At 42.9% G+C, this 22343-nt stretch overlaps 1 protein-coding gene across 2 annotated transcripts in view; it reads left to right on the top strand.

The window, feature by feature from the left end:
- Positions 1-20902, top strand: part of LOC148012601 (uncharacterized) — a 52083-nt gene extending 31181 nt beyond the window's left edge. The window contains exon 4 of one of the 2 annotated variants that reach the window (XR_015689041.1): positions 20448-20902. Coding sequence is in view for 1 of the 2 variants with exons in the window: in XM_087669012.1 (XP_087525138.1) it covers positions 20448-20540 (93 nt within the window). In the remaining variant the exon portion in view is untranslated. The remainder of the gene's footprint in view (positions 1-20447) is intronic. The other variant, XM_087669012.1, reaches the window with a different exon arrangement.
- The last annotated feature ends 1441 nt before the right edge of the window (positions 20903-22343 follow it).

Consider the following 22343-nt stretch of genomic DNA (forward strand, 5'->3'; position numbering starts at 1 on the left):
GGAGAATGAAGAAGGGGGAAGGACAATGATAAGTCCATGAGAGCATTCTAGAATATCCTCATCTCTTTGAGGTAAGCTATGAGTAAGTTCTTTTATTATGTAGTATAATGGCAAGCTTCCTCTACCTCTTCTCCTATTATCTCCCTCTCTTCTCATCTTCTCATTCCATGTAGCATAATGGCAAGCTTCTTCTACCTCTTCTCCTCTTGTCTCCCTCTCCTCTCATCTCTCTCTCTTATATTCCAATATGGTGTCTAGTACATATATTCTCTCTTGTAAATTTGTGTCTTGGTTCTCTTGATTCTCTTTGAGAAAAGGGATGTCCTAGCCCATCCTCCCTTTGGCTAGGTGGTGCCCCTCTTTAGTTCTCTTAGTGAGGATTGGAGGTTGGATAGGTAAGAGGCAACCCGTTCATCATTTCAGTCCTCATTTTTTGTGCCCCCGCTGAGGACATTCTCCACCACAATTCTCTACCTCCTTATGTGGGACGATACAACACATAGTGGTACATCCTCTACTACAAGTTCCCCAAGTGGCTCTTCTCCAACACATTCATCAATTTTTTTTGAAGCTGGTCGAAGTCCACGACTCCCAGAATGGTCTCCTAAGGAAGCCCAAGAAAGAAAGTATGCCTATCGGATGACGGCACGCATGCAGATAAAAGGTGTTCACTTTAGAAATTCCATTCTTTCACAACAAAAAAAAATATGTTGCCATCAATTGCTAGGTTCTCATAATTGTGATGAGTGTTTTACAAACAAAGTGAAGGCCCTTCCGAGAGGTCCTCGTCTCCAAATCATCAAATCTCTCTCTCTCTCTGGCCTATTCCACATCAAAGGAGGAAAACTATGCATGAACGGTGTGGAGTTTTGTAGAAGTGCAAAGTATGGAGACTACCTTCAACTATTGTTAGCTCGAAGGTTGGGTGTGGTTGAAAAGGTGGCCATCACACCTTATGAAATATATGTCGCTGAGGATGGACACACCAAGGCAAGAACAATCACTAGTGAGCAAATTCTCCGTATAGCAAAGTTGGTGGGTTCCAAAAAGAAACACTCTGGGAAAAATCCTTCATAATTCAAGAAAGTGCATTCCCTCTACTCCCTTAAGTAGTCTCCACTCATGAATAATAACAATGGCCCGAATTTCTATACCTTCCACTCTGTACAAAACATCCGAGTTAATGTATGCATCAGTAGGAAGATTTTCTTCCAGCAGCGTCTTGTCATGTACTTTGGGGCTGAAGGATTAAGGGAGATTCTTGTATCACCAGAACCTATAATCTTCCCAATGCTAGACTACAATGCATCCTTCAATGTACATGTCTTTATCCTATTATAATAGTTTCTCATGAATCAGAACGAGTTGTATGGACCTATCCGTCCACTTGCTATGCAAACTGTGCATATTGTAGCTAGCACAAAGCTTAGATTCCAAGGCATTATTAGAAGCATACTGGGGCCTAGACGTCTTGCTGAAATCAATGCATCTGTGAACCCATTCATCCTTCCCCTTATAAAATACAACTTAAGTCTAGACGTTTTCATCTTCATACTCTACTAAGGCAACATGGCATTTCCAAGTTTTTTTGGGCACAAAGAGGAGAAAGCTCTAGACTTTTTGGATGACTTAGAAATGGCCTTCCTAGTCACAGGCCGAGATGATGAAGCAACCAAAGTACGGGCCTTCTCTTTAGTTCTAAAGGGTGATGCTCGAGTGTGGTATCAAGCTCTCCCGGAGGCTACCAGGGGTAATTGGGAGGATCTCAAGACCGCATTCATGCACAAGTACCAAGATACAGAGCCACCTGAAGATATTTGGAGATAGCTCTTAGATCTTCGCTAAACCTTACTAGGGGAGTACCAAGCATATGAAGGTATACTTATAAAACTGTGGGATAAATGGACAGCCTCTTTAGCCGAGGGAGAAAGAGTACCTGATTGCCTTAAGAAAGATTGTTTTCTAGCCGGACTCCATCCTCTACTAAGGGAGAAGGTCAAAGGAAAGTTTCCCAGATCCTATGAGGAATCAGTCACTTATGCGAGGGAGAAAGATAGAAAATTGAAGTATCAAGCCCAATTGAAGGGGGGAGTTGAGCCCATGCAGGTTTTACCAACCATGCCAAGGCCTAGAGAAATAGCAGAGGCCCCACCTGAACCAGAGATACCACAGCAAGAGCTCCTACAACGCATTACTAATCAACTTGAAAGCCTTTCATTAAATTTGATGCAAGGAGTGCGGCCCCCTCCCCTCATAAATGAAGGCAATCGAGGTCCAAGGAGGCAAGAAAGAGAGTATGTTTGCTATAATTGTGGGGAGACTGGCCATGGTATGTATTTTTGCCCTCATCCTAGGCGTTTTCTAGGAAATGGGTTCCAACCAAGAAGGAGGGGACAACAAGTGACACCACCTAGGGAAAGGTTTGTTCCACCAAATCCAGGGCCTCCACCACCGGTTCAAGTTCTCCAGCATCCTCGACCACTTGTGCCACCCTTGCCTGTCCAGCTGCCAGAGAATCATGATGTTAGGATAATTAGTTTAGATGAGAGTGATGTCAAAGGGAAGGCCAAAGTAGTAGAGGTTGAAGCAATGCCAGTGAAGAAAGCCCAGAGAATTGAGAGAATGGAGCCTACACTACCAAAGGAGGTTGAAAATATGGAAGAGGAGGCAGAGTCATCAATGGCTGCAAAGACACGCAACACTAAAAAGAGGAGGGCTCACTCACGTCGACACATTGAGCCAGATGATTTTTCTCTGGGTAAAGGTACTAGAGCATATGATTTACTTGCTGATGTGAGGAATCAAGGGCCAAAAATTTCATGGCCCCAATTACTACATTAATCTCCAACAGTGCGGCGACAATGGTCAAAGATGGTAAGCATTAGACCCATGAAGAATAGACATGTGAATGCAATCCAGGCTAGAAAGATGAAAGATATTGTGCCTCTAGTAGAAGCCCAAATCAATGGGCAGAGAGTGTCAAAGACATATGTGGATGGAGGTGCAGAGATTTGTGTCACGACGGAAAAGTTGATGCATCGTTTGGGATTAGAGGTAAATGAAACTACTAAATTTGGGGCCAAAATGGCTAACAATGTAGTAGTAAATTGTTTGGGAGTTATAAAGAAAGTCAAGGTAAAGGTGTGTGGAGTGCAATTGGAGCTTGACATGTATGTGATGCCAGTGAAGGGGGACGGCTATCCGCTCATTCTTGGGCGACCATGGCTAATGGGAATGAAAGCCAAACAAGATTGGGAGACAGGGGCTTTAGAGCTAAGGCCACAAAAGGGGCTGCATAAAAAATGGAAGAGCACTATCTACAACATGAAGGAGGGCCGACAGGAGGATCTTGTGTTAGAGACCATCGCTGATGAATGGAGTTCCAGCGAGGGTTGGTCATCTATGACAGAGGGAGAGTCTTCTAATGAGGAGGAAGAAAGCTCTCTAGAAGTGATGGGGATTATATTAAAAGGGCCTTCTAGTAGTGAAATTCCGCAGCAGCTTCCAAAGGTCGAGAAGGAGGGGTTAGAAAAAATGTTGGCTAAGGATCTATCAGTTGAGGAGAAGGCAGCCTACATGGAAGTGGTGATAAAACACTCTGCACTTTTTATTTCTGATTATGAACACATCACAGGTGTGACAGCAGTATAATATCACATTAATCTAAAAGAGGGAGCACGACCAGTGGTGCAGCGACTATGACGATTGGGAGTAGTTCAACAAAAGGCTCTACTCATTGAGGTGCAACGACTTTTAAAGGTAGGCTTCATCTATCCAATAGGGGACTCAGAGTGGGTTTCACCTGTGGTGGTGATACCCAAGAAGAATGGAAAATGGAGGATTTGTGTGGATTACAAGCCGCTAAATGCTGCAACTAAGAGAGATCACTTTCCTCTTCCCTTTCAGGATGAAATACTCAACGAGGTGGCCTGGCATGAGAGATACATTGTTTGTGATGGGTATTCAGGTTATTTCCAAATCCGAATAGCTGAGGAGGATCAACAGAAGACCACCTTCATTACACCTTGGGGTTGTTTTGCTTACAAAGTAATGCCATTTGGATTAACAAATGCCCCAGCTACCTTCCAACGATATTTTGGGAAATCCATTAGGGTCTTTATTGATGACTTTTGTATTTATAGTTCTAAGGCTTTACATCTAGGAAAGGTGGATGAAGCTTTCAACTGCCTTGCACAAATGGGGGGGCAATTAAACCATGAGAAGTGTCGCATTGGCGAAAGCAGTGTAACTTTGTTAGGGCATGTCATAAGTGAGAGGGGCGTTGAAGCATATCCAAACAAAGTTAAGGCCCTATTGGCGGTGCCATCACCATCTTCTGTGAAGCAACTAACCTCTTTCATTCAGAAGGTGCGATATATGGGGCGGTTCATTCATCTCCTCTCCCAATTAATATTTCCACTGCAACAGTTAACCCACTCTGAGGAGCTCCTATGGAGTGACGAAAGCGAAAGGTGCTTTCATGAGGTGAAGAAGGCTCTTAGCACCCTTCCTATAATTTTACAGCCTTGTTGGGATCATGAGTTTTTTGTCAATCCGAGTTTTGGGGAAGATGCTCTAGGGGCAGCACTAATACAAAAGGATGCTAAAACTGGCCTAATGAGACCGGTTTACTTTTTTAGTAGAGTAATGACAGCATCAGAACGAGGGAACAAGATGGTCGAGGTGATGGTTTTGTCTCTAATGTTTGCTATAAGAAAGTTTCGTCCTTATCTTCTCCCTAGGCCATTCACAGTGATCACGACAGAAGAGCATTTTCCCTATGCCTTATAGCACATGGATGTTTCAGCTAGAATCGCTAAGTGGGTAATACAACTCCAAGAGTTTGACTACACCTTCAAGGTGGAGGATTCTACTCGAGCTTGCCTAGCTGATTTGTTGACCCATAGATGCCATCAAAAGAAGGAAAAGGAGAAGGGAAAGGTAAAAGAGGAGACACCTCCTCTTGAGGAACCGCCGCGGGTGGAGAATGCCCATGCCCTCTACTTTGATGGAGCCTACAAGCATATTAAAGACAAAGCGATAGCAGGAATAGTGGTGTTCAGTCCCGAAGGTGACAAACTTTATGGAGAAGGTATTAGCTTGGAGGATGTCCATTCTCATAATGAGGCAGAATATCAAGCCTTGCTTTTAGGTTTGAGGTGGTGTCTTTCACATGGTGTCACTCGACTTAATGTTTTTGGGGATTCTATGCTAATTGTTAAGCAAATGAAAGGAATCTGGGCTTGTAAAAATGATAACTTAGCAGTGAAAATGAGGGAAGCTAAAACTTTCATGAGAAAGCTACAGAAAGCCCAAATCTATTTTGTGCCAAGATGCACAAATGGCGATGCAGATGCTCTAGCAGCTGAAAAATTGAAAGAGGTAATGGTGGGAATCATTACAGTAAAGCTTCCCTTGTTTCAGGGTAAGTTTCAACTACAAGATGTGCTTTATTTTCTTAAGCAAGGTGAGGCACCTACACATATGAGTAAAAGTGAGAAAAGGTGGCTAGCTACTAAGGCCACTAAATACCGCTTGATAAATGATGTGTTGTATTGCAAAGGAAAGGATGTAGTGCTTAGAAGGGTGCCAACAACAAAGGAGATTATAGATGTGATTAAGAACTGCCATGAAGGGGTTTGTGGCGGACATTTTGCTCAAGAAATAACCAGCAGGAAGATTCTCCAAGCCAGTTTTGTGTGGCCTAGTCTACATCGAGATGTGCAACATTGGTGCCGCACTTGGGACGATTGCCAAAAGGCCGGACCAAGGAAGCTAGTGCATGAGGAACAAAATCCCATAACTACATGTGGCCCATTTGAGAAATGGGGGATTGATGCAATAGGGCCACTCCCACGAACTCAATCTGGCAAGGAATACATCATAATGGGAGTAGACTACATGACGACGTGGGCAGAGGCTTCAGCAACTAGTAGGATCACAGCCCAAGAAGTGGAGTTAGACAGAGAAGCAGCAGTCCAACACTATTCCATGCAAGCTGAAGAGAGGAGGAAGACATTTAATAAGAAGCTGGCTAGCAAACACATAAGGGAAGGATCACTTGTGCTACACTATGATAACCGCTTTGATAACAGAAAGGATGCTAAACTTATGTTCAAGTGGGAAGGGCCATTCATGGTCATAAGGAGATATCCAAATGGAAGCTATAAGCTAGGTGACATGGATGGAAAGGTTCACAAGACAAGGGTAAATGGATGGCGACTGAAGCCTTATTTTCAAAGAAATATGAACACTTTGGAGCAATCATTCAATGAAGAGCCACCAATGAGGGGGTGCAGTCCTCCTTGCTCTATTGGACCATCATTATCAAGCTAGAGGCATGAATACCTCTAGCCTAAGGGGAGGGCTAAAAAAATGAGGGCTGAAATGATGAACGGGTTGCCTCTTACCCATCCAACCTCCAATCCTCACTAAGAGAACTAAAGTGTAACGTGTCCACTAGAACCATCCCGGACACGTCTTAGCAGTCCATCGGGAAGGATGTCTAGAAAGCTCCGCCCGTCACTCCCATGGAATGTTACGGGACTTGCGATCTAGGTCTTCCCGTGTCTGCCACGTAGCGGAAGTATCCTGGCCGTTCCCACTTAGGATCGACCTGAGTTTGGGTTTTCTTGTTTGGTCATTAGCTAGCAACAACTAGCGTCAGACCCGAGCGAACTACTTTACGCAGAAACGCCAGGTCCGAAGCGGATTTACGCTGCACTTGGTTCAAGGAGAATGGGAAACGAGAGGGATGCAAGGCTCGACCTCTCTGCCATAAGGCATAGTCCCATCCCGTTCCCCTAAAACAGCGTGAATCGGGTAATAGTTAATTCTAAGTCATCATTCTCGTTACTTGTTTTGGAGATGACGATCATCCTCTGTCCGTCGAAGACTTTGAGAAAAGTTCCCGGCTAACCGGGACCACCCATCCATAGGACGGACCCATGATCCATCCTCCGCACTTTCCTCGGTTTGTTTTAGTTATGTAATTACCTACCACATTAGTTTGACATATACAAACAGCTTCTTTGATTAACCCTGTTATGCACCGGTTCCTTCACGTAATCTTATCACAGGACATAAAGAAAACAATGCCAAACAACTTCTTTATTATCATTTTATCCTTTTATCTTTGAAATACAAGGAGTTCCCGCCCGTAGGCGTATTCATAATCCGCCCGAAGGCTATCCAGTAATCCACCAGGGATCACTATTCCAAGCTTCTGCCCGTAGACTAGTATGCGGGCCTCGAGATCCAATCCCGAGTCACGTTAGCCTCTTGTGCAGGACCCGGAAGGCGAGGGATTTACGGCCAGAGCCCCCCCTGGCACCCAAGCATCCTCCTGCTCCAAGCAGAACTCAACGGAGAGACCTCTCACGGCGGGTTCGGTCCACGTTCCCGGCGCGGTTAACAACCCCCTTGGTTAGGGTCAGGCAGGCAGTCGGGGGTAACTGAAGTTGCCTCTCCCTTCAGGCTTCAACCTGAAGCTTTAGATATATTTTCATCCTTTAGTTCATTGAGCAAACAATGCAAACAGTGCTTTCTAAACTGTTACAAGCACAATCAATTTCCAGTGGTCGTTTAGCTGGCAAACTGTTAAGGAGTGACTCCTTTTCTCCGAATGCAACCCGCATTCGCTCCGGAATCAATTGCAACTTGGCAAGATTCCTATCATTCTTGGGTTAGGGTCATACCCTACCAATACTTTAGGTTTTGTTATGGTAGATTCCAGCGACCATGTCGCTTCAATTTATTGATTGGTCAATTGCTTCCAGGCAAATACCTAACTTTCCTTTTCCTTGGCAATTATTCCCCCAAGAAAAGTGATGTAACAGGATGATTACCCATCCCTTTTGTAAGTTAACTTAGCGCAATAACTTGCCAACATCATTTCAAGAAATGACAAAACTCTCCCGTGGACAAATCTCAAGTCTATGTGATGTTGCAACTTTTTGCTCATGTGTTGTATCTATTCCACGGGATCATCTCACCCATTGAATGGCGTATTCAGGTCACGGAATTAACTTCAGGCGAGTAGCAGGGTTTAGGGTGTCTTCTTACCCAACCCATTCCTAATTATATTGGTCCACGGTCCTAGGAATTTCCAACCTAGTCGGAGTTTCATCATTTGAACGAATGATCCTTAGGATAAAACCTTAGATCATTTTATGCATGAGCATCCAATTGATTCGACATCTCGTGAATGTGTGTAAGATCTTTGGGTTTGCGGGTTTTAACTTGGCAACAAGTGTAAAACTAGGTCGAATTCCTATCGCACTAAACCCTAGTTAGTACTTGGGATACTTATCATATCGACTGAACCATGCCCATATGAATCCCTTGAGGTTTGGGTGACTTAGACAACTCAATATACTTGTCTTGCGACAAGGATGAACCTTTCCTAAAGGTAGTAAACTAGATCTAATGGAGAACAATAGTTACAACTACACCAATACGGGTAAATATGCGATTCACTGCTTCTACGCATCACATGGTTCACAGTAACCCTATCCTTCCTTGGTAAGGTAAAAATGCCTGATAATCTGGACACTAACTTTCCTAGGTCCTACTAGGACTTACATCAAATAGTCATGCCACTTGCAAGTCCATAGATCATTTTCGTGCCCTTCTATTCCTTTTCGAATAACATCTTATGGGTGTTAGCTTTTCCTCATGAATCATTACAAGGAAGATTTATCTAAAAATGTGACATGCCATTAATCTTTCCATGCCTAGTAAAAAGGTGTACCTCAACAATTTCAACCTTGTAATGAGGCAACAGTTGTCCTAGGCTCGTCACTTTTGAATGCACAAAAGGAAACTTACTAATAAGGTCCTGCAAATGCATAGACACCTTATGCTCTTTTCATTAACTCCATTGAACGTACCAATGATCAATTTTCATATCTTAAGCTATTTCTAATAAATGTTCAAATAGCCAATTCATTTTCCAATTGCATTTAACTTGACTAGTTGCATTTGACATGCATGAGTGCTTCCTAATCCATGAAGTTATCGTGATTAATTCAATACTTCTGTGTGGAATCCAAATAGATAAAACCTGGACTTGTGGGCTCCGGAAAATATCCACGTAAATACTAGGAGAAGATCCTTCCGTAGGCGCGTCTTGTGACTTTTTAGGGGCCATTATGACATAATTACGGACTTCCAGGTTGCCTTTTCCCTTACGCAATCGGTGAATTTGCTCGCCCTGGTACGCAGCCTCAAGATCTTGCTCTTTTCTCCCTGGTGCGCGGGAGATCCCTTTCGAAATGTGGATCCTTGAGAATACCAGCTTGTGGAATTTGGCCTTATGGAAGGCCTTTATACTTAATTTCTTCAAAATTCTGGGGTAAAGGTTCTTGAAAAAAAAACCTTAAGCAACCCTCTTCAATGGGCTTATGGGGGAAAATCGAGTGGGAAGGGCTAGAGAAACCCCTCTTCTTTTTTTATGAATAACCGGGCCTAGGGCCTTAGTAGCTTCCTTCGCATCAAAGGCCGGAATGGGCTTATTGAGGATCAAAATGGAGGGCTTTAAAACCCACCTAGGGAATGGCTTGTGTGAGATCCAAGGGAAGGGGACTTAGAAATCCCGGGGTAAAATGGGCTATAAAGGGACTCCACGGGAAGGGGGCTTAGAGAAGCCCCCTTAGAAGCTTCCTAGAGAAGCTTCTAAGAAGCTTCTGGCAGCACATCCACGTCAGGGGGGGGGGTCCCAACGATCATGGGAGGAAAGGGTGTGGTCGAGGCGAGGACGGCGGCGGCCTGGCGGCAGCGTGGCGGCAGCGTGGCGGCTTCACGACGGCGACGGCCTGGCGGCAGCAGCGTCCTCCTTCAACACGGCGACCTTCCCTCCCCTTCACCCCTTCCTTCACGGCAGCCTTCTGCCACATTCTCCTTCCCTAATGGCGGGCAGCAGCGACCTCTTCCCCCCATCTCACAGTCGTCCCTCCCTCCACACGGCGACCCCTCCTTCACACGGCGACCCTTCCTCACGGCCGTCTCCTTCACGACAGTCTTCTGCCGCCTTATCTTCTTTTTTTCTTTTTTTTTCCCCCCCCCCAAGAGGGGGTTCTTATAGTCCAAGGGGGGGAGAGGGGACCTCCCCACGTGGCCCGTTGCATGGCTCTCTCCCTCCACCTCTTCATGCTGCCCTTACTAGCCCATCCCTTTCCCCCAGCCACACATCGGCTGGGGAAGATAATAAAAAAAATTTGCAATTACCTTATCCTCTTGACCTCTTCCCAAGAGGCTGTTTTCCCGCGGCTATGCAGGTTTGAATCCCCGGCCTTATTTTCCTAAGGTGGAGTGTCTCCATTTCCCGCGTGTGGTTATAGATTAGCTGCTGGCACTAGTGATAATCTTTGCACAAGACTTACACGACGTGCGGAAAGTCAATATTTACGGTACGCAGTGTGCGGAAATATTACATTCTCTACTCCTTAGAAGAATCGAGATGTCCTCATCTCGAGATAAACTGGGGATATTGAAGATTGAGAGAGCTTTCATCCATCCAGGTAGCATCCTCCTTGGGATAATCTTTCCACTGGACGAGGCATTCTCTCAAGGTTCTGGATCTCAGTTGTCTCACCCTAGCATCTCAAATCTTGTCCAGCCTTAGTTCAAGGACTCCTTGACTAGGCATTACAATTTGTTGGTCATCAAGTACATGACTAGGATTAGGTACATACTTCATTCTTCAATAGACGGTTTATGGAATACATTATGAACCTTTAGGTTTTCAGGGAGTTGCAGTCTATAAGCATTAGGTCTTAAGCACTTGAGGATCTTGTATGGTCCACAATACCTTGGACTTAGCTTCTTGCATTCACCTAGAGATAGAGAACTCTTTTTCGGCCGTACACGAATGAAGACCATGTCTCCTTCCCCGAAGACCCTCTCTTGGCGTTTCAAATCCGCATATGCCTTTTGTCTATCTTTGGCTGCTTGTATGTCTTGTCTTATTGACCTTATTTGGTCATCCATGTCCTCCAACATTTGTCTTGAAGCTTCCACTCTCAGGGTAGGATCAGAAAAATTTAGGGGACTTCGACAATCATGACCATACAATGCCTGGAAAGGGGTCATTTGAATGCTCTGCTGGTAAGAAGCATTGTAGGCAAATTCTACTAACGGCAAGTACTGAATCCATCTCTTCGGCTCTCGACAGCAGTAAGCCCTAAGCATATCCTCAATGATTTGATTTACTCGCTCTGTTTGTCCGTCTGTTTGGGGATGGTAGGCAGTGCTAAAATAGAGTTGGGTCCCAATAGCTTCAAAGATAGCTTTCCAGAAGTGTGAAGTGAAAAGAGAGTCTCGATCGCTAATGATCCTTCTAGGTAACCCATGTAGCTTGAATATTTCTTTGATAAACACTCTAGCAATGTCGGAGGCTTTATAGTTTGTCTTTACTGGAATCAGGTGTGCAACCTTAGTAAGCATGTCAACTACAACCATAATGGAGTTGTACCCTCCTTGGACTTGGGGTAAGCCCACCACAAAATCCATACTGATGAATTCCCATTTCATTTGGGGAATGTCAAGTGGTTGCAATTTTCCTGGCATCAAGACATGTTCAGCCTTGATACGTTGGCAAGACAAACATTCAGTGACATATTTGAGAATGTCACCCTTGAGCCTCTCCCAATGATAGCTCTTCCTAACTGCATTAAGAGTTTTTGCATAGCCAGGATGTCCTGCGAAAGGGGAATCATGAGCTTCCCATAATATCTTCTGCTTAAGTGACTACTTGCATCCTGAATATGCACAATCATAGAGTCTGAAATACTGATAGACAGCCAATACATAACTTTTCTGGCTCTCTCATGCCATCCTTTAAATGCCTGCATTTGTTGTTGATTGGGAACATCAGGAAGAACTGGTTCTTCTTCGTTTCTTGCAACGAATTCCCAATATTCTTTTCCCATAAGGAAATTCGTCATTCTAAACTTCCATGCTTGGAAGTTGTTCTTGTCAAGTTTTTCAGTGACCATCTGTGAAAGAGAATCAGATGCCATTATAGAACACTACAAAGAATTCTGTCACTGCAAAAAAACACAGCTTCAGCCTCACAAGGGCAAATCTGCAAAACTGACAAAAGTGGTATTTGACCACACAGTCACTTCTTAGTGACGATTTTGCATCAACAGGCAACAAGGGTGATTCTGTAACTCACAATGTCTCTGTGCATAGGCATACGATGCAATCTCTATAGTAACTTTTCACCGACCTGTAGAACAATGGTCGCACAGCAAAAAACAGGGCCTTTTTCTGAGTGCGTGCGGAAAACTTCCGCCTCCAAAATAGGCCCCGAAATGGCCTCAAATCAAAAAAACTGGGCAACTAAGGGCTAAAGCTCTTACCCGCAGCATATACTACCCTCTTGCTTCACCGTGAAGGGCATCTCAATCTGAGACAATGCACTCTTGCACTTTCCGACTGTGCTACCTACAGAGACTTGCTCCCAAAACAGAAAAATGAAAGCAACACTGGTCCTCTTATTACCAGAACACCGCGAACTTGGTTTGCTTTCTTGAGCTCCTTACCACGAACAAGGCTCTGATACCATGTCAAGATTGTGGGAGAGAAGGAAGGAGTCTCACTTGTAGCTTTCTTGCTTGCACAATGGGGGAATACACACATAGGTGGAGGCCGAAAACAGTTTTCCTCTTCTTAGTTGTGTAAGCCAAAAGAATACACATACAAAAGAAATAGAAGAACCCTATATGTGGGTCTCAAACCAAACTCAACTAACTAAGGTAGCATACTAACTGAGCCACGAACTAGAGTAGATAAGGATAGCTGTCATCTAGCTATTATTCATGGGCGGTGTACCAGCCGCATTTGCAACTAATAAGTCAGTGACATAAATGCACAAGGGTCACCCTGGCATATCACGAGTGGAGCTCGATATCTCAACAGGCCATGGCCTTCACCCAAAGAAGATTGCACTTCACAGAGATCCAAATTTTCAAGAGCAGCTTGTGCAGAGCTATTTGTTGAGGCAGAAAAAAGATTCAACATTGCAAATCATGCAAAAGAAATTGCTGAAGAATAGCTGGCTCAAAAATCTAGGGAAAGGAATCAACTCTGGTTCTTAATGAATGAGCAGCAGGAGGTTGTGACAACCTTGGCAAGTGAGTTGGAGGAGGGAAGAAAGAAGATGGATGAGAGAGCCAATGAGTGGGAAAGAAACAATTTTGAAAGAGTTAGGGATTTAATAGAACACTTGGCGGTGGCTGAGCGTGATAGAGTGCTTGCGAAGTCCAGGGCAGAAGCTGCTGATGTATGTGCCAACACACAAACGCAAGCCTTCCTTAGCACAGTACTACATGTTACCCAGGCAGAGGGCAATGATTCAGTGGAGAAGGTAAGAAGGAAGCTAGAATTAACCACCCGAGCACTAAAGTATGGCCTTCAAGAACGAGAGCTTCCAACGGGCATAGGAATCACAAAAGAGCAACAATTTCACTACCTACGCCGTGCCGGCCTCTCCACTATTGAGCTTAAGGAACTTGGATTTGAAGAGCATGAGCAGCCATCACCACCACCACAAGCGGTTCCATCAGTTGTCGAGCAAAATGTTGAAGAGGGTCCAGACTTTGAGCAGGATGCTAAAGAAGAGCAACAAAGAATGCCCAGTCCACCTCTACCAGACCTCCCCCCTGAAGAGCTCGAAGATGCCCATATGCCCGAGCAGCGCATTGTGGCAGCCAGAAGAAGAAGACAAGAACTAGCAGAGGAAGCCCAACGCAGAGAACGATCATTGCCAAGACAATTTCCTAAAGAGCCAGTGCCACTATGAGGGGATCCCCATCCTATCAATTGGCCTCCGGAATTGTTCATATGGCATCAACAGGAGTTCCAGACGAGGTTGTTTGAACTTTCATTTTCTTATCCACGCTCTCTGGACTGTGCTTTGCCTTTAGGTATTCTAGCCAAGATCAAGGATCTGGCTAATGATCTTGCAAACAGGTGGATAGAGGAAAGAAGCCTCATAATAACCAGATGGATGCAAGAGCCTGAAGACTACAAGCAAGACAAGGTAAACAGGGTTTCCAAAACTATCAAAGGCTACAAGGCACAACCAAAGTGGCGGAGGAGGATTTGGGATACCAATTTTGACGCCTGGACCGCCTTCTGCAGCTCGCTCCCTGAAGAACGCAACGACTCCATCTACATGCCCTACCCCTGTAGGCATGGAGTTGACTATGATCAAAATATTCATGGGGATTTTGACTTTCCTAAGATATATAATGTTAATTCCCGGAGCCTTGAGGATTGCCTAGTCTTTAGGTTAGAGGATCTCCTCCCATCTATCGACCGCTTTCTCGCAGATTTTTCTTCTTGCCTAGATCCATCCTTCTTAACTACCTGTATTTATCTTAGGCTTATCAAGTTCCTACTAATGTAGAGACCCACAACCGAGGAAGCCCATCTCCCTCCACTCTTTTTTGACATCAACCTAGGGATAGATAGTAGAGCCATGACTAGACTAATGATGAAGGCAACCCTGCTTCCCTCCTTTTGCCTAGAAATCTTAGAGGATATGAGTGATACCCGCTTCACGAGGTGCAATCATCCTTTCTAGTCATCTACACCTCTGAAGGCCCGGGCCGGTATTGAAGAATACCTACAAAGTCATGCATTCCTATCCCAATGCTTGTGACCACCACATAATCCAGCTGAAGGTGATAGGCATTAGCTAGGACATCTTCCTTGTATGCAATTCTTCAAAAAAAAAAAAGAGAAGAAAGAAAAAGGCATGAGGGCTCACTTCACTCACTACACCTAGGGTTTACACCTAGCCCCTCCCCCACTTCACGCTTAGGGTGGGTAGGACTTCGAGACCTGTCACCCTAAGTTTTGCACTGCACCTCCAACAACACAAGAACTGGGTCCTCAAGTGTGGGACATTACCAAGGGCTTACCCAAGGTTAGACCCATCTCCCAGTTCCACTACATATGTACTTACACCACGTCATGAGACAGATACACCCTTAGGGAGTGCACAACTTTCTCTTGCAGGCTATGATCGTGACTCAGTGAATGGCTACCCAGCTAAAGAAGATCATCCATGACATCCGCTAATGACAACAATTTTTTCCCTGAGTCGGAAAAGACACCACTATAGCAGCTTCAGGAGCTTTTTCATACTCCGATGGTTGGATGGACCAACATGCTTAATGTAGCCAACCATCTGCGTGTTAATGGCTACCATGACTAAACCAAATCAAGCAGAAGGAAAACTCAGTGATGGACCGACCATTGGCATAGATTTTGGAACCTCATATTCTCCAAATGTATGTTCAAACCCCTAGACCTATGGATTGCTTATTGATTAAGTGCTTTCGGATCATCACAGGATGCACGGTTACATGGTTCTCAACAGTCGGCTGGCAATGTACAGGATTAGAGATGCCCATGCAAAACCTTTATCAGCCCGTCGTAGAATGGGAGCTACAACTGTGTGAGAAATGCCAAGCATCTTCATGAAGTCTAAAGCATGCCAGAATCTCTTCCGGTCATCGTTAATCAAACTCCATCACCTCTCATTCACAAAAGCACCTTTTGATTGTGGTCATCTGCCCACCAATTCCACTTAGCAACAACCCCAACTACCCCACTACTCCCCACCATAGCGCCATGGGACTAGCACTCAGCTAGGAGGGGGGTAATGGTTATCGCAGCACAAAGGAGCGGGAAAATGGAGCAAAGGAGTGGGAAAATGGAAAAAGGAGATAACTGAAAGGGCACAGGACAAAGGAAGGAAAAGGTGCCTCGGATGGAAGTCAGACCCTAAAAAATTGGAATGACGACCTCTCTAGAAGGCCTCAATGTCGCCTCGAGAAAAGAAAAGAGTAAAATCACACCATTAATTGTGAAAGCGCTCCCGAATCCCTTTAAAAGAGTGCCAAGCTCACTCCTGTGCAAATTGTATGCACTAGTTGGGAATGAGATGAGTTAGAATGGTGGAAAATAGGAAAAGAGGGCCTAGGCTAATGGCCGGCCATGTGAAAAGTGGGAATGACTGCCCAAAAAGTAGGGCATGTATATAAAGTTCAAAAGTGAATGAGAAGATCATTCTTGTGTGTGGCCAAAGCTTCTTCTTCTTCCTCTCTTGTTTCTTGCCTTCTTGCTTGTGCTTGAGTGAGGGATTGAGGGAGTGTGAGGGAGTGAGTATGTAAGAGTGAGGGATCGTGGAGAAGAAGCTTCCCATCTTCTCTCTTCATCTTCTCTTCTTCTCTTCTCTTCTCTTTTCTCGCACGGTTATGGAGGATGGAGCTTGACAGAGATGACTTGAGGTTGCTTGAGCTTGCCACAAGGATCGTGGAGCTACAGAGTGCAAGAGAGAGGAGGGAACTTGATCGAGCATCAAGGTAAGCTCCCTACACCCGTTTGCGTGTCGACTGTGTGAGAGGTAGCCATGGCCGCTCTGCTTGAAACGCTTGATCAATAAGCGGTCCGTAGGTCTTGGGGTAGAGCTCCATAGCTCCCCTTCAGATGAAGACCATGTCACCTTCGACGAAGGATCTGTCTTGTCGTTTTGAGTCAGCATAGGCCTTTTGTCTATCCTTGGCAGCTTGAATGTCTTGTCTTATTGATTTGATTTGATCATCCATGTCTTCTAGCATCTGTCTTGAAGATTCTACCCTCAAAGTTGGATCCGAGAAGCTCAAAGGGGTACGACAATCATGCCCATACAATGCTTAGAAAGGGGTCATCTGAATACTCTATTGGTAAGAAGCATTATAGGCAAACTCAACTTGGGGTAAGTATTGAATCCACTTTTTGGGTTGGAGACAGTAGTATGCCCTAAGAATATCTTCAATGTCTTGATTGAATCGTTCTATTTGACCATCAGTTTGGGGATGGTAAGATGCGCTGAAATAGAGTTGTTTCAATGGCCTCAAAGATGGCTCTCTAAAAGTGTGAGGTGAAAAGAGAGTCACGATCACTAATGATTCTTCTGGGTAACCCATGAAGTTTAAATATTTCCTTGATGAATAATCTTGCGATGTCTGAAGCTTTATAGTTCGTCTTGACAAGGATGAGATGTGCGATCTTGGTGAGCATATCTACTACAACAAGAATAGAGTTATATCCTCCCTAAACTTGGGGTAGGCCAACAATAAAGTCCATACTAATGAACTCCCAATTCATTTGTGGAATGTCAAGTGGTTGCAATTTCTCAGATATTTTAACATGTTCTGCCTTAATGCATTAACAAGACAAACATTCCGTGACATATTTGAGTACGTCTCCCTTGAGCCTTTCCCAATAATAGCTCTTTTTTACTGTATTAAGGGTCTTGGCATAACTAGGATGCCCTGAGAAAGGGGAGTCATGGGCTTCCCAAAGTATCTTCTACTTGAGAGTTTGGATTGCAGGGATACATAATCTTGTCCTAAAGTAGACAAGCCCACTACTGATGGAGAATTCTTGATACTTCGTCTTTAGCTTCGGGTCTTGATCCTTGATGGGGATCTCCCTTAGCATTTTCTGATAGACTGGGTCATGATATGCCCGTCGTTTGCTAGCTCAAGAATCGGATTGTTTGGCATTGATAGCTTTGTGGCTAGAGACCTTGTTGTTGATGGATCTTGCAAAATGAGAGAATTTAGAAATGCCTTGCGACTAAGTGCATCGGCAACTACATTCTCTTTTTTAGGCCTATATTTGATTTCAAAATCATATTTTTCTAGCACTTCGATCCATCGACGTTGCCTCATATTGAGCTCATTTTGAGTGAAAATCCATTTAAGACTCTTGTGGTCCATTACGAAGGAAAATTTGTTACCTAGCAAATAATGTATCCAATTTTTGAGAGGATGACAACCAATAGCTCCAGGTCGTGGGTAGCATAATTCCTTTCATGGCTCTTTAATTTTCTTGAAGAATATGCTAGGGGATGACCTTCTTGCATAAGCACACATCCTAAAGCAAGTGAGCTAGCATCAATTACCACTTCAAACTCCTTACTAAAATTAGGAAGTTTCAGCATGGGTGATGATACTAAGTTTTGCTTTAGTTTGTCAAAGCTGGTCTGTTCAGCAGGTGACCATACAATTGCTACTTGCTTCTTTAGTAGGTCAGTCAGAGGTGCTGCAATCAAAGCATAATCTTTGATGAAAATTATGTACCACTCTGTCAACCCAAGAAAACTTCGTATTTCTTTGACAGAAGTTGGTGTTGGCCATTCTAGAACGTCTCTGACCTTAGGTGGATCTACTGAAATTCCTCCTGTTGATACAATGAATCCCAGATATTCAATCGGTTGCTTGAAAAATGTGCACTTCTTCTTCTTGGCATAAAGCTTGTGTGCTCTCATTGTTTCAAGAAAAATGCGAAGCTGGGGTTCATGATCTTTTCCCTATTTTGAGTAGACTAGGGTATCATAAAAAAAGACGAGTACGAAGTCATCAAGATAGGGCCTAAAGATATCCTGCATTAACCTGTTGAAGGTAGCAAGAGCATTCGTCAGCCCGAATGACATCACTAGGAATTCGAAGTGTCCATACCTTGTACTAAATGTGGTCTTCGGAATATCTTCTTCTTTGATCCTTATCTAATAATATCCCAATCTGAGATCTATCTTTGAGAAGATCTTTGGCCCTTGAAGATGGTCAAGTAATTCATCTGTTCTTGGAATGGGATAATTATTTTTTATGGTTGCTTGATTCAACCCTCTGTAGTCAATGCATAGGCGAAGTGTTCCATCTTTCTTCTTTTGGAACAACACTGAAGCTCCCCATGGAGAACTGCTAGATCGGATGTAGCCTTGATCTAACAATTGCTTGAGTTGCTCTTTCAGTTTGATAGCTTCCGGGATGGACATCTTATATGGCCTATTTGCGATCGGTGCGACTCCTGGCACAAGTTTTATTTCGTAGTCGACTTCCCTTTGGGGAGGAAGTTCTGTCTAATCTTCATGGAATACGTCTACATATTCCTTTAACCATGAAGGTTCTTCTCCGGATTCGTGATTTTGATCTAGCTTATTTAGTTTAATCAGATAAACAGGTAGACCCTTTTGAACACCTTTTATTATCCGTGTTGCTTTTGCCAACTATATTTTTGGCATACCAGCCTCACCTTGAGTCGTGACTAGTTCCCCTTCAGAATTTCGGAAGGAGACTTGGCCCTTCCCACAGTGGATGTGGGCATCATTGGGTATTATCCTGGGTATTAGCCAATCCATTCCGAGTAAACATTCGTGGACACCTAGGTTCATTACCCTGAATCTCACAAAAGTTGGCTTCCCACCCAGTAGGAATTTCACCTTAGCAGTTTGCCTAGTACAACTTACCTCACGACCATTTGCTAATTCCACAAGTAAAGTAGGTGCATCTATTGTGGCTATCCCTAATCTCTTTGCACAGATTGGTGAGATGAAGGAATGTGTACTACCACAGTCAATCAAGGTTTTCAAGATTTTACCTTGATATTCTGATGGAGTTTGAATCACCGAGAATTGGCGATCTGGACCCTTCTTGTGAAGAGTGGCATGAACCATTGCCCTCTCAATGTCAGCATCCATGGATGGGTCTTCTTCATTGTCCAACGCCTTGGTGGAAACACTGGAGGTCCTCCCTCTGGCCATAACGGTGGTTCCTTGGTCATGAGCGGCTCTATTTTGACCTTGGAATAGAAGATGGCTCACCTACAACTCTACTCCTAATGGCATGAATGCATTACCTTATCTTTTAAAATGAATGGACAAATGTGACAAACGCTCAGGGTTTCTTGATGTCACTTTTAGTGATCGTCTATGCAATCGCATGAAGTTTTGTTAGAAAAGATAAAGGGTTTCATGGACTCCTCACACCTAAATGAAAAGACAATAAAGTCTATTGGAGGACATATATTGTTGAACTAGTGGGTGGGTTGGAAACCCTATCAAAGACGAAAGCTTTTGTAGAGCTTGTAATACTCCATTCTTCTCTAAAAATTTTACTCATGAAAATACCAAGCTAGAAAGTGGAGAATATTATCAAGGATTTTTGTGAAGAGAAGAAAGGACGAAGACTCAATAGAAGAAGACTCAAAAATATGAGGAGTTGGCTTTTAGCTTCATTAAAGTGGAGAGATTCCCAAGGTTGTGTTTTTGTACAATAACATATATAGTATAATTGTAGAGGATGATTCTTATCATGTGTTTATCATGTAGCCATTATATTTAAGTAGGGAAAAAACTTACCCTTTTATGTTTATTCAAGAATTCTATATTTTTTGTTCTTGGTAATAACTAGTCCCTTGAGCCCAATTTGAAATGTTTTTAGTTTGCATTGAACAAAATTTAATCATTAATGAAGGCTACAAAGAATCATAGAAATATTTTTTTCCTATAATTTTCACTAATATTCCTCTCAAGTAAATGGATCTTGTGAAGATACTCTTCAATGGATACTAAATGAAGCTTTTTTCCATTTTGCATTTCTTAGGTCTCTCCCTATGATGACTTAGAACAAAATCCTCCTTATAATGACGATAATGATGGTACAAACACAGAAGACTCAAGTACAACATTTATGTAACAAAGTGAGCTTGAGGACTACTGAGCTTGAAGAAGGTTTATGTATCAAAGTAGTGCATAGATGACAAGTGCATGCTTTGAGTTACTCAATTCTAGAGTTTAGGAAAATATTAATTTGGTGTTTTTAAACCTAATATTTAGATATACCATAAGTTTATCTATATACTTTTGTTATATTTGTGAAAGTATTTAGATACACCATAAGTCTATCCACATACTTTTTTTCATATTCGTTAAAGTATTCAAAGAATATGGGATGGTAGAAGTCATATTCAAGACCTATGGCAAAAGCACTTCGACAAAGTTTATGTATTCCCCTAGTGAGAATTGAAATTCACAGTACCATTCATAGTAAAATTATCATGACTTTTTTTGTGCACACCTATCATCACACTTGTAGTAATCTCTCTCTCTCTCTCTCTCTCTCTCTCTCTCTCTCTCTCTCTCTCTCTCTCTCTCTCTCTCTCTCTCTCTCTCTCTCTCTCTCTCTCTCTCTCTCTCTCTCTATCTACACACACACACACCCCCCTACAAATCATGGACCATCTATGACTTTAGATCTTACACTCATGTTCACACTTGTTTTCTTACAACATAGCTTTTGGAATTGGGAAAAAAGTCATGATTGTAGAATAGTTTAGTCATGTTGCTACATTATGAAGTATTTTCTATTGAAACTCTAAACAGGTGGTAAGATTTAAAAGTTAGGTGAGTATGTACATATTTAAGTACACAAGGAAATTGGAAACTTGTGATGTATTTGGAAAAACAGGAAGAGAAAGGGATGTAGTACTACCAAAAACTCAAAAGGGGTAAATCATGGTGCACACATCTTATAAATCCTTGTTGGATAACATTTAGAATTTCAAATGTAGTTAGCATCTACTTTAGTCACATGATGTCTCATATAAAAAAATCTTTAGTTTTTTAGAAAAAGACAAATTGTGAAGAAATAATGTTTCAACTGTAGGTGAACGATGGCAAATTTCTATGCTATCAAAGACTCTATGTTGGGAAATCAACAATATTACCACACTCAACACAAGAACAAGCTAGCATATCAAGGACCTCACTTGACACTTTTTGCACTACATAGGATGAATTTCACACTACATCTAATAATTTTCTTGACATCTGTGTTAGTGTAACTTTTTTGCAATGCATGTTTAGACACTTATAGCAATGGTATAGTGAGAGAAAAAACCCTACAAATTTTCCACTACATTTCTTTTGCCATGGCAAAGTTAGAGAGAGAGAGAGAGAGAAGAGAGAGAGAGAGAGAGAGAGAGAGACTTGTATCTCTCTCTCTCTCTCTCTCAATCACCACTAAGAAAAAGATCAAAATAGTTATTTTATTTAAGAGACTACTAAAAGATATAACCAACTTATGTGAGAGAGTAAAGAAAAGGAGACTAAATCTTGCAAAGAAATACATCTCTAACATATTAGGAATTAATATTGAAGAGAGTAAGGAGAGAATCTAACTTTTAAAGGAAACCATGAATAAAAAAGATATTTTGAAGACTCTTAAGTCACTTGAAAATGTGGATTAGAAAGGCCCAACTCTCAAAGAGTTAGTAAAGGGCTTAAAAGATATGGTAAAACTAGATGAAATTGTGGAGACATGTGATACTATGGGTATTAGTTAGAAAGGTTATTGTGCTATCTCTAGATTATGGTTCAAGCACCTTAGATGTAACATGGTAAGTGCATTTGGGCTACCTTGAGCCCTTGCAAATTTGGTTACAAGGATTTCTAAGAATCATAAGATTCCATATACTTTTGGAAAGTAAATTCATATTAT

This window comes from Lygodium microphyllum, chromosome 27 (genome assembly GCF_053477565.2).
Source record: "Lygodium microphyllum isolate KBCC chromosome 27, Lygodium_microphyllum_v1.1.10, whole genome shotgun sequence".
Lineage (NCBI taxonomy): Eukaryota > Viridiplantae > Streptophyta > Polypodiopsida > Schizaeales > Lygodiaceae > Lygodium > Lygodium microphyllum.